General features: G+C 38.3%; 1 protein-coding gene across 1 annotated transcript in view; it reads right to left on the minus strand.

Annotated features, from left to right (window-relative positions):
• STAM (signal transducing adaptor molecule) overlaps positions 1 to 16,458 on the minus strand; it is a 33,225-nt gene extending 16,767 nt beyond the window's left edge. The window contains exons 1-2 of the mRNA XM_053983841.1: positions 16,118 to 16,458; positions 5,563 to 5,647 (exon numbers count right to left, since the gene is read on the minus strand). Coding sequence (XP_053839816.1) covers positions 5,563 to 5,647; positions 16,118 to 16,157 — 125 coding nt within the window. The 5' untranslated portion in view covers positions 16,158 to 16,458. The remainder of the gene's footprint in view (positions 1 to 5,562; positions 5,648 to 16,117) is intronic.
• Between the last annotated feature and the right edge of the window lie 1,177 nt (positions 16,459 to 17,635).

Here is a 17,635-nt window from a genome sequence, read left to right on the forward strand (position 1 = left end):
ATGTCCACCTCATATTTAGTGGCACTAATTATAGAAAGTGCTGTCACACAGCACAAGTACATATCATTCAGTGTATACCTTCACATACCAATTATTACAGATGAAGGCTTTAAGGCAAGTACTACCTTTTATCTATTAATTATCCAAGACTTCTCATATGTTCACTTTAATTGAGAAAGAATACAGGCTAAAATTGTTAGAAATAACTACTTTCTTTAACCATTAGTTTATGAGTAAGATTAACAATGTGATATGATTGCAAGCTCAAAAAAGTACTTCCCCATTGTGAAACCAGTATTTATAAAGGCAGGGTGCAGGATCAAGAGCTTAGCAGCTCAGGAACAGGATCATAAGCCTAAGATTTTTTTTTACAAAGGAATCCAAAGTCTTATTAAAAGTAATAAGAAAGCCTCAAAGCCAAATGATCATCCACATGTCTCAAGTACAATCTACTTGTTCATATATTTAAAAGAAATTATCAACATTTGAGTGTTAAATGTTTTTAAATATTCAAATGTTTAAAATCAGAAATCTTTTGGTTACATGTAGATAAAGAAAATAATCCAGGTGTACCAATCTTTAGTCACACAGAGTAAGAAAACCTATTCTAGACAAGCCTGTAATTCTTATTTTAAATTCTAATTAATTCATCTAATTAATCTAATTTTTACTTCTAATTAATCCATCTAATTAATTAATTTAGTGTGAAAATTATGAGAAGCACTATGCAAAACAAACAAGAGGAAAGCATGCATTCTGTGAATGTAGAATTCTATCTACTTATTAGGCATCTCTCCAAATTGTACTATACAAATATTTGGCCACTCCAATGATGCTATGATCATAATTTCAGAGGCACCACAATGCGTGGTAATAACAAATAAATAGGGTGAAAATATGGCAAGATACAATAAAAGCTATGTATCACGTGTGGCATTATATAGTATCATATACCAATTCACATGGAAAATACTCATAATGAATTTCAGGTTTAGTTTTAGAAAGTAGAAAAAAATTCTGATTGTATTTTATTTAACAAGGACACTATTAGCAGCATTTGTAATCTAAAATACTACTCTGCACAAAACATTTCAGATATGTTCAAGAATTTATTGTTCATTTATAGTCTAAGGTAACTCTGTGGGACTCAGCTTTTGTCTTTGCTCCTTCAGAACCAGGCTGGTCATAAAGCTTCCTGGTTGGCCTGCTAGGCATGCACTGCAGTTACAATGTAAAATGCTACTGGCATTGCATAATATGAGGGGCAAAAAATGGAAGACACATCAGAAAAACTATAAAGTAAGCAATTTTGCTGTTCTCTCTTTTGTGCCTGCATGAACAGGCACAAAAACAACCAAAGAAGAATCAGCTAACCAGAATACTGCCTTGCTGAGGCAGTGATTAATCCTTAACGAATGAAGACAAAGTTAGGCAAGCAGCAATATGGACAAACCATTTCTCAATGACAATTTCTCCAATACCCACCCCCAACAGAGAGTGCTGTAATGAACATTCCTATTTTCTCAACCCTTGGTGTAGCCTCTCAGCCACTGACTTCATTTTTTTCAGCCATCATTTTTTTTATTAAGTAACTTTTCTGGAATCAAACTGAAGTTGTGATAGTTTCAATGTAGACTGATATATTTCATGAAATAAACAGTATAAGAGTCTCAAAGCCAAATGTAAAGCTGATTACAGTTAGGAACTGGCTAGCGCTGAAATGACTGAATAAAGGGGAGCATCTTTGCTAAAATATATCATACTTGTCCATTGATTTTTCCCTTTAGTCTGTTTAATGAACCATTCAAATTTTATGTTATTTTATTCTGAGATGATAAACTATAGATTCAGTTTTGTAAGCATTTTCATTGCAGAAAAGCAACACTATGCAAAAATCAATACCTTTTCTGTAGTCAGATTTAAAATGTCAAATATACAATCACAGAACATCCTGAGTTGGAAGGGACCCCCAAGGATCATTGAAGTCCAACTCCTGGCCCTGCAAAGGACAGCCTCAAGAATCACATCATGTGATTCAAATTTTTAAATTTTTTTAAATAAACAAGTTTTCAAGAATGCTGTACAAAACTAGGAGACAGAGAAGGAATGCCTCTACTAGTAAAACCTTTGCTTTAATCATGTTTCTATGCTGAAAAGGCAACTTGCTCATTGAGCAAATATTGGCAAAAAACAGGATGCAAACAATGTGATGTCCAACTGCCGAGCTGTATAAGTTCCTAAAGGAAATTCAGAGATTTTAAAAAGTGTTGTCTCATCATTAGACAAATTTTAGATCATCTAAGAACCTGATATGCGAAATGTGCAGGAAATGTTAAGTCTGTACTACATAGTGTAGTATTTCATATAGGCTATGACCTTGTAAACAAGTCATATTGTTGAAAATATTGACGTATTTTCTGTCTTTCCTGTGTTTTCTATAAAAATTCTAATAGCAACTCTGAATTTGAAATTCACAAAAAAACAGAGAATGTACTCAAAGAGAGGCATTCAGTGGACTTCTAACTTGCTAAAACTCTGTTTTAGTTGTTTGGATTAAAGAAAGCAAGATAACATTTTCAGCAATTTGTAATTCTCAGTATGGAAAGTATTACAGCATAAAAAATAACAGTAGTAATTATGTTATGGAACTGTAACTAATTTATCTTATGAGAAAATGCAATATCTTTGTAGCATAACAGGTTTCCAACAATTAATCTGGATACCAATAAGTTGGCAGACAAAGTGCTATACCAGAAGTGCTGGTATATTTCTAGGCTGCTGTGACTTCAGGTGTAAGGCAATCTAGATCTAGAACACTGCAGGATGCAATAGAGCTTACAGACTAGTACAAAGAAAATCCACAGAGATTTTTGTAATCTAAACTTCTGCCAAGAACAGTAACAAACAGCTTGTACTGGAGCAGAATTGGTTAAAAGATTAAAGCTGATCCCAGTTAAGAAGACTTGCATCCTTGTCAGAGGAACTTAAAACTGCAGGAGAATTTCAAACAGCTAAGCATATCTCATTTGAACTTCTTAATGGGAAACACTGTCATGCTTTACCTTGCTACTGCATGACATAATCCATTAAAAACAAAGAAAACCAACTCTCAGCAAGTTTTAACAGAATCTGAATTTAAGCAATAAGTCAGCTAGCAGCCTATTACAAGCAAGATAAATATTACAAAGGTTAAAGTCACACTTTTCTTTTATAAAAAAAAAAGATTAATAAACACACAAAAGAAAAATACCAAAACCAACACAAACCTCACAAATCCTAACAGGAATTTAGCTGCACATTACCAGAATATCTCTAGCTTTGTCTGTATTGCTGTCTCTTACAGTTACACACATTCAAGCACTGCTCAGGCTATGTTGCTGTGAGACTAAATTTCATCTGTGGAAAGGCTTTCAGTGATTAAATGGAATACTGAAACATTCAATAATATAGTTACTGTTACAAGCTTGGCATCAACGTGCTCAAGGAATAGAAATGCAGTTTTACATATAAAGACTAATATAAAACATGATTAACAACTTGCCAGCTGTTATCTTAACTACAGTTATACACAACAGCACAGAAGTCTCAATGTGCTGTGCTATTTTTATGTACTCCTCCAGAGACTATCTCTAATCCCAAGAATAAGCTTATTTGCAAACCTGTCCTTTGGAACAAAAGTCCCAGGTGGGACTGTGCTGTCTGGCATCTCATACTGCTCCTGGCAGTTCTACAAGGCAAAGTCATTCTCAGAGAAGCCTTCCACAGCATCAGTGGCAAAACTTTCTTCTTGAGTTTGCTCCATTCCTAAATTTTTACAAGAAATGCTTCGAGAAGGTGTATTTAAAACATTTCCAAGTCCTAATACTACACTGACTGAAAGCACTATAAATACACTGAAATTATGTCTTTAAACTGTATTTTTTAGTTGCTAGTTCAAATCATACTTTATCTTTTCTTGTCCAAAAATAAGTTCATGCATAAATTCTATGAATGAGCTCAGTAAATAATCAAAAATGGAAACATTTCCAGCCCATATTAAGATGTGTTTAATTTAATATCACATCTCCAAAATGTACATTTTTCAAAGCCCTGCTGACAGAGAATAGCTTCTGAAAACAAGGAGAAGAAACACAAAGCCTTGTTGTTTTCTGTAACAAAGACACTGGTGGTCTGATGGAAAGAACAATGGAGGGCAGCAGATGCTTCATACCTTGGTTTTAGCAAATTTCTGACATACAGCTGAAGCCTTTGTAGTGTCCTTATCACACAGCTGGTGAAATATGGGCTGGATAAAGGTGGGTGGAAAACTGGTCTCCTAGACTCAAAGAGTTGTCACCTGTAGTGCAAATTCCAGCTAGCAGGCAGTATCCTTCAGGGATTTCTGCTGGGAGCAACAGTACTCTCAGTAACTTACTGACCAGAGCGAGTTGAAGGGGAACAATCAATATACTAGAGGCCATGGCTAATGTTCAGAGGCACCTGGACAGGCTGGAGAAATGGGCAGGCTGGAAGTTCAATAAGAACAAGGATAAGGCATTGCATTTTAAATGAGGCCAGGAGCTGACCACATGAAAAGCAGGAAATGATCTGCAGCTCCTATTGGGTGAGAGGTGTCAGCAGTGCAGCCTGACAGCTAAGACAACCCACCACATCCCAGCTCAAAGTACTGGTCAGCACAACCAACAGGGTCAGGAAAGTGACCCTTTCCCTCCATTCTGCACTTGTAAGATTGCATCTGGAGCATTTTGTCCACTTTAGTGCTCCCCAGTGCAGGAAGGCTATTTACACACTGCCCTAAGTCCAATGGATAGCTGCCAGGATGGTCAGGGAGGGTCACATACAAGGAAAAGATGGGAGAGGTGCTTTCAGCTTTGAGAAGAGCAGCCAAAAAGTGGGGCTTATTGCTTTCAAAAACCAATTAATCAGAGTATACACAGAACATGCAGCCAGATTCCTTCTTAGAACTGCACAGTCACAGGACAAGATGCAACAGACAAGCTGGAATAGTAAAAATTGCAAAGAGATTGCAGAATTATTTTTTTATTTCCTTACTTAGTAAGTAGAACTAGTTAAATACTGAAACATGTTGCCTACAGAAGTTGCAGAACCTTTGACCTTGGAGGCATTCAAGACTCGACACGGTCCTGAGCAACCTGATCTAATTAGACCTGTTTGAAGCTGGGGGGGGTTGGACAAGATGACCTCTGGAGGTCACTTCCAACTTAGATTATGATTGTGTAAGAAAAATGCCTCATGAAGCCTCCTGGGTTTACAGTGATACTGCTAAAACATATCCATTTATTTTATCTGTTACACTGGCAAAAAGCTGCTGTACACAAGTCCTAATTTTAACGCATCAGGCAGTATCTCCAAAGTACGGATGGCAAAATATTTCAGCAGAAACCCCATACATTTTCCTTTTACTTGCAATCTATTTAAGTTAAATTCAGTTGTTGCAGAAGTTTATAAAATATAACAAAAAATTAATTCCTCTCACCTGGGTATGAGACTGAAATAACAGAATTAAAAATATTTGGGGACGAAATTCCTGAAGTTACTTACCCTGTGCGTGACTGTCCAACTTTATCACAGATGTCTAAGATGAGGCCCCAGTCTTCTGCAGTGTTCATCTCACTGGTTGCTTTCTCTGATAAAGAAAGTATAAGTAAATCAAAATAAATTTTTTTAAAAATTTTAAATTGTCAACAAAGATGTTGAAATATTACCTCTTTGTATATTTCTAAATGTATAAAAAATCCTGTACTTAATAAAATTAATATATTAACAATGTTGCATCTAATTATTTTTAATTTTCTGATGTTCACTTGTGACTATTAATTTTAATTAATAGGCAAACATATTTAGGGGTTGTTTTACTACATTGTAAAGATGCACACAGAACATGAAACAAGAAGTATAGCTACCAACAGATTTTTTTTTCCATTTGAACTATAAAGTTTGATAGGATATACCCAAAGCATTGGTTCACTGTTTGCAGAGTCAGATACAACTGAATTTATCACCTTCCCACACACTGAAGTGCCGTGTCTTGCATTTCCTTTAATATATTACATCTCAACAAGAAGGAATTAATAAGTCATCATAATCATTAAACTTCTATATTTCCATTCTTATTTTTGCTTTGGATTATATATTTCACTGTTTCTTTTCAGCTATAAAGACTGCTAAACCAAAATTAATCTCAAAGAAGCCATTGTGACTCTTCCTTCCACATTTTTTGAGTAGGACAAGAGTCCCTGGTGAAGACTAAAGAAATAGAGAGAGGAGGTAGCGAAGAAATAGATTCAATGTCAGAAGAAAAAATAGATTCCCTCCCTATTTGTCCCCCACAAAAGCTTACTTACAGTAAGGATAATAATAAATAAAAGCATTAAAGGAAACTGAGCCTTACACTGCAGCTCAATAGAAGATTATCTAAACACAGATCAGTTTAGGACTGGAGAACATAAGGGAATGTACATGTAGTTTTCATTAGTAACCAAACAGTAGGAGAATAATACAGAAACTTTGTTTCTCATTCCTGCTTCATCTGCAAAACACAAAATATGCCTCAGCAGTGAGTACCATCTTTCAGGGAGCGTCTCGGACTACTTAGTTTTATGAAAAGAACCAAAGATTTCCTATAAAAACTTATCTGCCAGGAAAGATTCATTATCTAGATTAGCACTGGCAAAATTGCAAAGACAAAGCAAAACATCTAACCTCCAAAAAAAAAGGATTATTCATATCAAAGTTGATGGCTTTTCTTATGAATGAGTTTCTGTGTCCTACAAATTGATGTAGGTTACAGTTAATTCGTGTCTTAATTCAGAACAAAAATGCAGAAAAGCAAAACTATGTTTATGTGCTCCCAACATATTTCTGAGGAAAAATTCAACGCTGACATATATACAACTGAAATGATAACACATCAGCTATACTACCAGATGCAAGGAAAAGAGCAAAACAGTATAGGGAAATATGAAATGGAAGTTAGTTACAATTCTGCATGTTCTCTCAGATAAAGTAGAAGGACATTACCTCTTCTCTCTAAACCCTATCAGAAAACTTGTTTGATTAGAAAAAAGCATTCATAATCAACAGAAATATCAAAAATTATGGTTAGACACCATGTTAACATCTAGCACTAAGATATGCCAGCAGATCAACCAACCACTTCATTTTCCTTTCAGTCTGCTCTTGTTCCAATGCATGCTTATGACTAACAATCATAGAAATTTGTGATTTTCAGGTAAGACACTTGAACTCAATACCTTGCATGAACCATCACAGACCAAGGCAGACTTCTGAAATTGCAGTCTATGCACACCGCAGCTGTTCTGCTCCAAAGACTGCCTCAACTCTGCAGCACCAGAACTGCTGTTTTGAAACACAGAGCCTGAGTTTCCTACACTGTGTTCCTCAGACTGAAAGCAGCTGATAAGCACAGTCCAGAGACACACAAAACAGACCACATGGAGGCAGTTTACTTCCAGGACTCCACTGCTTCAGTTCGTTCCCAGTTCTAGTGGAGCTGGACCAGCTCCAGTCAAAGAGTGCCTGCACAGTTCTCTCCAAAGCCTTAAGTTCCTGCCAGGCTCCAAGCTCACACAAGGAGCTCACAAACCCAGACTGGTCACTCATGCCTAATGCTGCACTTCAGTTAGCACATCCTTTAGCAGAGAGATGAGCAATCCAATGGAACTGAAACCTTGGTTTTTTCCACTGTTCTACATAACAGACAGTTGTCTGTATTTTTGACAACAATTGATCCTTCTTTCCCCACAATGTCAACAAAGAGAAATGACATAGCAATCGGTTATGTCTTCTACAAACCAAGGAGTAAACTACTAATGCACGTTTAATGTTTTAATATAACAGCAAACTGTGCTTTATGTTAATTTAAATACTTTGGCTAAAACTACAAATAAGATAGTGATTGATGAAATCCCCAATCATCATTAACCACACAGATTATAGCCTTTATTTTAATTCTGAATTAGAATATTTTGCAAATCTATCCATGAGTACAATTACAAGTTTTTTGCTATGAGCACGTTCTTTCTTGGCAGTCGAAGTTAGTCCTATAAAAAGTACCATTTGTTTGCAGTGCCTTCCCCTAGGACATTTCCTCCACCAACAAACACTAGATAGTATCTTAGTAAATTTCAGCCTGAAACCAAGTTTCACTGTATACTTTCAGTCTTCTGTAGTAACAATCAACCAATAAAACAATCAGATAATAAAATTAATGGTAAGACAGAAAAAAAATTGCCTCTGGAGTTCTACTTAAATTCTGCCTCAGACAAGGGAAGTTAAAAGTTAAGAACATACTGAGAATGTTAGCAGCACACTGTCTGAGCTGACTGTCCACAAAAGGCCACTTAACTAATGCTATGCCAAACACAAAGGAAACAGGACTACATCACAGCTCTCTTCCACGAAGCTGCACCACTCTAAGTCAAGGCATTGTTTTCTGAGCACAAGCAAAGCCTACAATTGAACATAGTAATTTTAAGCAGTGCAAGACTGTACAGTCTTATGTTGCGTCAGGTTAATTTGTAGTAATTAATAGTTATTATTAACGTAATTACTATTAATAGTAGTTAGTAAAATAGTAGTTTTAATTTTTTTTAGCTGTTTTTTCCTTGAGGGTTTTTTTTCATTACTTGCCTTTACTGCTCACCTTTATTTTTTCAGGAGTTTTTAATATCTTTTCTCTCCAGTAATTCCATAAAGACACACACACATATTCGTAAAAGCCATACTTTCAGAGGAAAACAATAATTGGATCTATGAGCCTTTTGGTCAAAAACAACAATGATCGGGCACAATATAAAAAATACCTTTCTAAATTGTTTCAACAATTTATTTAGTTCCTAAAACAAACACAAAAGAGACAAAAAAATATATAATTTTTGGCCACTTTGCAAGGCACAGATCTTGGAATCACTAGGCCTCTCTCCTTATACTTCTGCATTCAGAACACTAGTCATACTGGGTCAGACCAGTTCCATCTTGCCCAATATTCAGTATCTAAAACATATATTATACCTCAACCAGACACCTAGGAAAACATAAAAGAGAACAAGGTAAGCATTAATTGTACTTCCCTACCAACACACCTTTTAGTGACCAACAATTTGCAGCTTCATAACTCCTGAGTCAGAATTGGTGCTCCAACCACACAAACATTGTCATAAATCACACAGAGAACAAATAAAGCATTCTGAAGAAAATTGCACCTTGTCTGATGGAAATCTCAGCTGTGTTTGTATCCTTAGCTTCTCAATAATTTGTAGACTATAATGTCCTTTAAATAAAGCACCTACATGCTGAAACCATTCTTCCAAACATATATTGTACCTTTTTTTGTGGCACTGAATAGCAATTGCTTCTAAGGAAAACATCATTCCTCATTACAGATGCCATAGACTCTCACTGAAATACTGTACCTAAAATCCAGAAAACAGAGTTACAGCTATTGAATGAGAAGCCAGACCAAAAAGATCAAAATATATGAGTTTAATTACTTAGGCATTGGTTGAAAGCACACAGGCTATTGCATGGGCTCCTTTGGGATACCTAAATCACCCTGCCTCTCCTTGTGTCATAAGGTTCATTAAGTGTGTTGAGGCCTCATTTCCCTCTAATTTACACAAATCTGAATGCTTGGAGCATTGATAAAAGTCTGTTTACTCCTCTGGTTCTGTGCACTATTTATAAATTATAAGCAAAGCAAAAAATATTTGCACTGTGATTCTATTTGAAGTTCCCTCTTACATACAAAACACATTTACAGTTGATTATTTTAGGACAGAAGAAAAAAAAAACAAAACCCTTTTCTCAGAAGAAAAAAAAAAATTCCTAAAATACATGCCTGTCCTAAAGAAATTTATCATCAGATTTACGAAGTACTATTAGACAGAAGAAAGGTAGTGCATGCTGAAAAAAATCCATTGCCAGATTTAGTGGTTGATGCTTTAGGTGCTGGTAAAAGGAATATAAATATTGCTGCAGATTTGCCATGGAAATATGTGCTAGTCATTTGATTTCTCTGCCTTAGTTCTGCATCTTAACAATAGCATTTTACTGCCTTATTAGAAATTTGCAAGAGTAAAACTCTCATGACAGTTCGGATACTGCCGTGAACCACATAATGCATTTCTTAGAGCAGAAAACTTAGTGACTATACATTGCTAACATCATTTTCAGAGGGAGTTCCTGGCAGAATTGAGCTTCCTAAGCTTCAGTTCTTACTGAAGTTTATTTTGAAAGAAAAACCCAAGTCTAAGAACTGAGCTATTTTTCTGCAACAATTTTTAAAAGATGTTAAAACTAGTAGAATTTCAAGAAATAACAAATCTAGATCAAAATATCCTCAAACCCAACACTTAAAATGTACATCATTTGAAGCAGTTAAAACAAGTAGCAGTAAAAACTGTCAGAAAATTCTACCAATATAATGTTTTCAACCATCCTACTTATTATTTGCTATTACTCTATTCATGGATGTAACATCATTTTCACAGTTGGACATCATTAAAATGAAATACTGAAGTTGTAACTTCAATTACAAAGAGACAAATGGCTACAGAAAGTCTTCAAAATAATAGCTAAGGAAAGTCTTAGACTCATATTACAACCACTTTATAGCATGATGAAAAATCCTCAAAAATCTGTTATATTATAAATAACACAGATTTAATGAAAAATTCAACACTCTCCTAAGCCTTCTCTTCTGCTCAAAGTTTTCTTTTCTTCACATGGCTAAATAAAGAATTCCCCTTCCCTATGAAATTGCAAACACTAAAATTCCAAAGCAATATAGTTTGAATACCCATTAGAGACTGAAAGTGACTGCAAATTTTTCTTTCTTTTTGCAGGGCACTTGCTGAGAAATTTGGATTACATGCCATTCCACATCACTGAAGTTAAACACACTTAGGTTTTGCTCTTTTTTGTCTGTTAAATAAAAAGAACAAATACATTTGTTGGACCATTCTACAAAAGCCACCACTTGAATATTAACCACTTTGCATTTCACTAACATGCTCAGAACTTCACACGAAGAATACATCCAACCAGATTTTATTTTGACAAGACTGCAAATAACCCCTAACAGGCAATGACACCATAGTGAGAAACTTGAATTCCATGTACCATTAGCTTTGATAAAGCTATTAACCAGATTCTGCAGTTTAACTGTACATGTGCAGGGTTCCCAAGTCCTTCTGGGAGCATTTGTAGAAGGTGTCCTATGAAAGCCATGCAGCTGATCTGAGGCAAAGCAAACAGCAGTGACAGAAGCCACTTCAGCCCATTCCTTCAGAAAACCTTATAGGATCTCACTGTATTTAAGGTGGCCCAGCAAAAATGAGCATCACTCTGCTCAATGAACTGAGCAGAATAAAAGCAAAAGGATTCACAACCTGGTTTAAAAAGGCTGAAATTCTAAGACTAGCTGCGTAAAAATAATTTAGATGTTTAGATCTCTCATGCAAACACTAACAAATCCACAGAACTCAAACTACCTTTCACCCAGAAATATTACAACACATCAGGAAGGTTGTGTTGTGTAATCACAACACATTAGAGATACACCAAAAGGATGAATAGTCTGTAAACAAGGTGTATCACAGGTATGTCATATGAACAAATGGTGCCAGGATATATTTGCAGAAGGCCACAAGACAAGCCACAGTACAAGAAGCATTTCAGAAGGATGATTAGCAAGAAACTTAATTTTCCACATCAGTTATGCAATGTTGTTTTTATCAGTTAGAGGAATAGATTTTATATGTTGAAGATTTACTTTGATTCTTCTAAATTTTGGTATTATAATACACATTGTCACAGCTGAAAGGAGAAGCACTTATGTGACTCCTTCCCTGGGAGGAAAGAAAGAGAATTACCAGAAAAGTACAGTCTTTCACTATGGAACATACTATGTTGGTTTCAAAGTGCCCAGCTGAACTGACAGCCTGCTAATTGATAGTGGAAAAGATTTTTTTTTTGTTGGCTGATATACTGAAGGGGTATTCCACTTAGTCTTATCCTGTCAGCATTGCCATTTTTCACTGAGGACCTATCGCCAAAGACATCTTTAAGTAAGAAGTTCCTGTTTTTCATAAATATTTATAAATTACTGAAAAGTGGGGTTGCTATAGCTCCTTTTCCACACATTTTCTACTCAGTCTCCCTGTTAGCTCACAGTTAATATCCTTTGTAAAACAAAGCTGAGACAAACAGTAGGCCAACTCAGGCAAAAAAGTGCCAGTCTCATGACAAGCTGAACCAATCCTTGGAATTCATCTTTCTTTGCAGCCAGATGTTAACTCATAGTCTGCAGTCTCCGTAATGATCTGGGGTCAAGAAACTCATCTATGACAATTTTCCCTTCTTTTGGCAAACCTGGCTGAACAAAAAACGTTCAGCTCAGAGAGACATGTAATGGATGTTTTGAAAATGTTGACAAAGCAAGGGGACAAATCTAAACAACAATGAGTCTAAATAGCAAGAGGATTTTATTTCAAGAAATTGCACCATGTGAATCATGGTCAAACCATTTCTTACATTCTAAGAGCATCAAACTATAGGCTGATCATATGTAATTCAAGCATATTATTAAATATTTGAAGAGTCAATAGCATAAAATTATCAACAATTGTTAGAGTTGATAAAACATAGGGAAAATGATTACAAGTCACATCAAGTTCTACTATCTTACTAAACCACCTGCTTACTTTCCTATTACTGTAAATAACAAGCCTGAATTTCTTCTCAATCCTGTGCTGCCTCAAACCATCAGAGTAAGAATCAGAGTAACATCCAGAGCAAATGCAAATACCTTCATCCTTTACTGCATGTAAGGAAAAAAGGAAAAAAACCCCAACCCTCCCATGTTTTTTAACACCTCCTAATATCACGTGTGATTTCTGTGACACCTTATACCAGAACCTGACTTACAGATTTTATTCTTGAGATAATATCTAAATGACACTTGAGAACTGCTTTAGCAGTAAGTTCTTTATCAAACCTAGCCTAAGCAGCGCTACATTACTAATAAGCCTGTCATGACAGATTAGTAGACAGTCTTTTGGTTCTTAAAGCAAATTTCACCATTATTTTACCTGAGTCAAACTTACAGATAAATCTGCATTTCTCAGGAAGAACTCGCTGGGAAAAATTTTATGATTAAGTTTGAGAAATACAGCAGAAACAGAAAACCCATAAACCTAATAAGAATACTTTTAATTCTAACCCCTTAAATGGAAGATTAGAGTTTCTTAATTATACTCTCAACAGGCCCAGTTCTTGAAGATTTTTTTCTTTTTTTAAAATTACATTATTGTGTTCCTTACTTGGGCACATCATCAAAGGTTCCCCAGCTTGATTGTGAAAACTTGTGTCACCACTGATTAGCATCCCTTCCTGTTGAAATATTCCTAAATATGGTAAAAAAGAAACTTCAGAAAATGAAAAGTCTTTGGACTTCATCCAGAGATTTGGACTCTTGAGGATGACAATGGTTAATCTTCTCAAATCTCTGGGCATTCTTTAATATTATTAATTTAATAGCAGTCTTAAACAACATTCTTTAGCCAACTACACCTAGAAAAAACAGACGTACAAAGTTGGTACAAATGGTAAACTATTATGGATGACCAGGTTCCACTGCAGCAGCATGCTAACAGGACTAGCCAAATGCTGCTAGCTGGCCAGACAAAATGAAAAATTTGTCCTGAAGGCAAGACATACTTATGCTCCTCAAAATAATGCAAAACAATTTAGTTCCAGGTATGTTCTCTGCAATCCATTACCCTAAATGGTTCCAAAATAATTTCCAACTATTGCACAGTACTGATCAGCTGTTCAGTAGACAAGAATGCACAGCTATCACTATACTATCAAGTACACCAATGTCCAAATTCTTATGAAATTAAGAAAAGCTGCTGACTGCCTTTCTGCTTCAGGAATCTGATTTTAAAAAGAAAACTTTCTTGCTGGATAAGAACAAAAGCAGAGCACTCAACTTTCACTCACAGAAAACAAATGAAAAATAGCACTATATCTTGACAACTTTTGGAAGTTTCCTGAGAACATGAGAGCTTATTCTACAGCTCATGCTATCTTATGAAGCCTGCCAAAAAATTCATCCAGATAATAGCAAATTCCCAAAGGGCTCCAGAGAAGAAGAGCCCAGGGACGCTTTCCGGGAGACTTCATCATTCCCATCTCCCTGGCACAAATCCAGTTAAGTGATGGCTAAAGGCAGCAGGCTCCTGAAAGTAGGCTGTCACCAACTGAACAGCCTGCTGCTCCTTCAGTCTCCCTCAGGACACCATGAAAGGGGCCAAAAGAGGTTGTTTACCAGTGAAAATCAGCTCATTGCCCACTATCTGCTTTTCCAAAAATGATTTGGTACTGGGTGGTTATTTCTATCTCCTCATACTGTTTACAGAATAGCGCCTTTGAAAATTCTTCACTGTTGATCATATTAGGCAAGCACAGTAGGTAGGGGGCTGGCATCCTCTGCACCTAGAAAAGAGCAAATGAGCCACTGAAGTAACTGATGGGTGCTACTGCCCTGCCTTGAGACTCACAGTGCTGAGGAGCACATCCAGTGAACTGATCTCTAGAGACACCCTTTCAAGCAGTCTGAGTTTTCCTGCCAGCAAGAGGCACTAGGAAGGAAAAAAGTGAACACCTGCCAGAACTGGAGCCTATCACTTTTTAATCTTATTAATTCAAATAAATCTCAAATAGTCCCCAGAAAACTGGCAAGCAGTACAATCTCTTCCTCCCTTTCAGCTGTCAAATAACACTAGAAGACAGCAGAACAACTAAGAAGAATTCTTTACTACTTTCCAAAATAAGTCAGTCAACTTTGCTACCAACAAAATCATTACTTGAAGCGCAGTCTTCAGCTTGAAAGTTAACAGTTCAAAATGAGAAGACCAAGCTATGTCTTATTTTGATGCAATAGACTAAGAATTTCTGATAACACACATACAGAATTTACGTCTCAGTACTTTGTTTATGCAGTAATCCTTTCTCCTGAAATGTTACATACTTTTCAAATGGTTTTGATTTGGTATTTCTTTGAGGAGCTGGAAGAATTGACTTGGAGCCTAAACGTCTGAAGATTGATAAACATTCAGAAACAATGTATCTGTAGTTGAAAGTTACAGCTTGTTTAACAATATTAAAGAAATTAGTTTCAAGAGACTTATACAATGTTACACTTCTGTAAGAAAACAACCCAGGGGTGTACTTAAGCACATAGGAGAAAAAGTCCCTTTATATTATGGGTTTCTCCAGACAAAGCCTTTATGGCTCAAAGCTAAAGAGATGTCAGCAGCAGGTCGAAAACAAGCCATATTACAAAATCTCAAATAAAACACACAAAACTAATTATTAACTGTCTATATGTTATTTTATCTTCAGTTTCAACACATCAGCATGAAGTACAATTTTTGTCAAGTAAAAGCCAGATACTTCCTCTCCATCTAGTCTGGCCTTGGAACAAGCAAGATGGGGATAACACCTGAGCTCAGCACATCAAATTTTACTTGAAAGGAAAAGAGAAAGCTCCCACAGGAATCTCCTTTAAAGAACTAAATACAAAACGCATTAACGATTTGGTCATGCCTGTCTGTGAAGCAACTGTAGATGGTGCTTTTTACTGCTCATCCTTTCAAAACCACTCTAGCGCGGACCTTTCGCACTACTTGTTTTGCTGTGCTGAATTACTCGTGCTGAGCAGGCCAGCTCGTCCCCCACGAGCATCTCCGCGCTCGCCCCCGCGGCCCGCAAGGCCAGAAGGGCCCGCAGGGGCCCCGGCGCTACCCCCGGCCAGCTCCTGCCGCCCGCGCCGGGACGCGGCCCCGGCCCGGGCCGGCCGCTCCCGGCGCACCGCGGCCGCCAGCCCGCCCGGGCCGCCGCCGCCGCTCCCGCTTTCCGGCCGGGCGCCAGCGAGCCCAGCAGCGCAGGGCCGGGACAGCGGGCCGGCTGCCCGCGGGGGATGGAGCGAAAGCGGGTCGGAGGGCCGGCCGGCCGGCCGCGGGGTTACCTCGGGGAGAGGCCGGGCCGCGGCACCGCGGGAGCCACTCACCCACATCCTGATCGAAGGGGTTGGTGGCGAAAAGCGGCATGGTGGGGCGGGGGGCGGCCGCCCCTCCCGGCAGCGCGGCGGCAGCGGCGGCGGCGAGAGAGAGCAGCCCTCGGCGGCGGCGGCGGCGGCGGCAGCAGCAGCGACTCCTCCTCCCGGCCCGGGCAGCTCCGCCACCACCTCCTCCCAGGGCCGGGCACCGCCTCCCGCGCAGCACGCCGGGAACCGGGGCTGGACCGCCGCCGCCGCCGCCCGGCCTTCCGCGGGGGCCTTGGCAGCAACGCCCGGCAGTGACACCCCGCCGCGGCCCGGCCCGCCCCACCACCCCAGGCGGGCATCTTAGCCCCGGCGCGGCTACCCTAGGCGGAGGTTTATATTATTTAGTTACGTGGAGCTCTTTCCTCCCCCCCTGCTCGGGAGGCGAGATGGTTTTGTACCCAGACACATTTGCTTTCTATGGAATATTTTTGGAGCTTCCCTATACGTTGGTCTGACTGAATCTTTTCATTGGTAATGCCATGATGCTTGTGACATGGGTTAGCCTGACGGCAAAGGGCAGGCTGGTGGTAATGCCAGTATCTCTCACAGCATCACACGGGAGCCTGACCAGTTGTCTGCGGTCACATCCCATGGAGGGCAGTAGCTATCAGCGGGTCACAGGGCCTGGGATATCCCGTGTTCTCTGGTTCTCTATCTTGGTCCTCCACTTTGTAAGCCTATATTGCTGGCTTCAGTGTGGTGTGTCCCACATTAACAATATGACTCATAGGATAAGACACGTTCTGCATATTCCTGCTGTCACATAAAACTGAAGTCATTATCCTTAAGGCCTTTTAGTACTGTTCGATTACTCTGAACTAGTTGGATTGCAAATTAAGTAAAACTAGGCTCGTGTATACACTTGGGGAAAGAGTCAGACACAGAGCAATAGAAGCATATCACAGGTGTGCAAACAAGAAATAAAAAAGGTGCTATGACTGTTTGCAGGGCAGAAACACTAGATGCAATCAATAGCACTAACCATGCTCAATAATGAATGCGATTTCATGCATTAGGCAGACTTCTGACACATCAAATGAAAACTGTGCACCAAGTCTCTTCCCACAAGGATTTACAATCACTAAGCACTTTGTTATTTTACTAAGGTTTCTTTCCCAGACCTCTAGTTCTGCTTCTTTACCTATCCATAGCAACTGTTTTCAGTAGCTAATGCAGGTCAGCATTGATCTGCTGTGTAGAACTGACTACTTGTAAGGAATTAAATTTTTTTTTTATTCTACCTCTATTCAACTACTAGATATTCTCAGAGGATGCTTTACCTCCTCCCCATTCATCATCCCCCATTATGTTCACAAAAGACGTATGGTAGATGTCCTCTGAGCCTGCTTTATCCCCTTTCTCATCCCTTCTTTCTGATCGGTTCAGAACTAATTGTAGGAATCCTTTCAAAACAAACAGAGCTTTTATTCAGTAGTCCTGCAGGAAGAGCTAACACAACACTTGGGAACTGGGGTTTTAGAC

This window comes from Vidua macroura, chromosome 1, assembly GCF_024509145.1.
Source record: "Vidua macroura isolate BioBank_ID:100142 chromosome 1, ASM2450914v1, whole genome shotgun sequence".
Taxonomy (NCBI): Eukaryota; Metazoa; Chordata; class Aves; order Passeriformes; family Viduidae; genus Vidua; species Vidua macroura.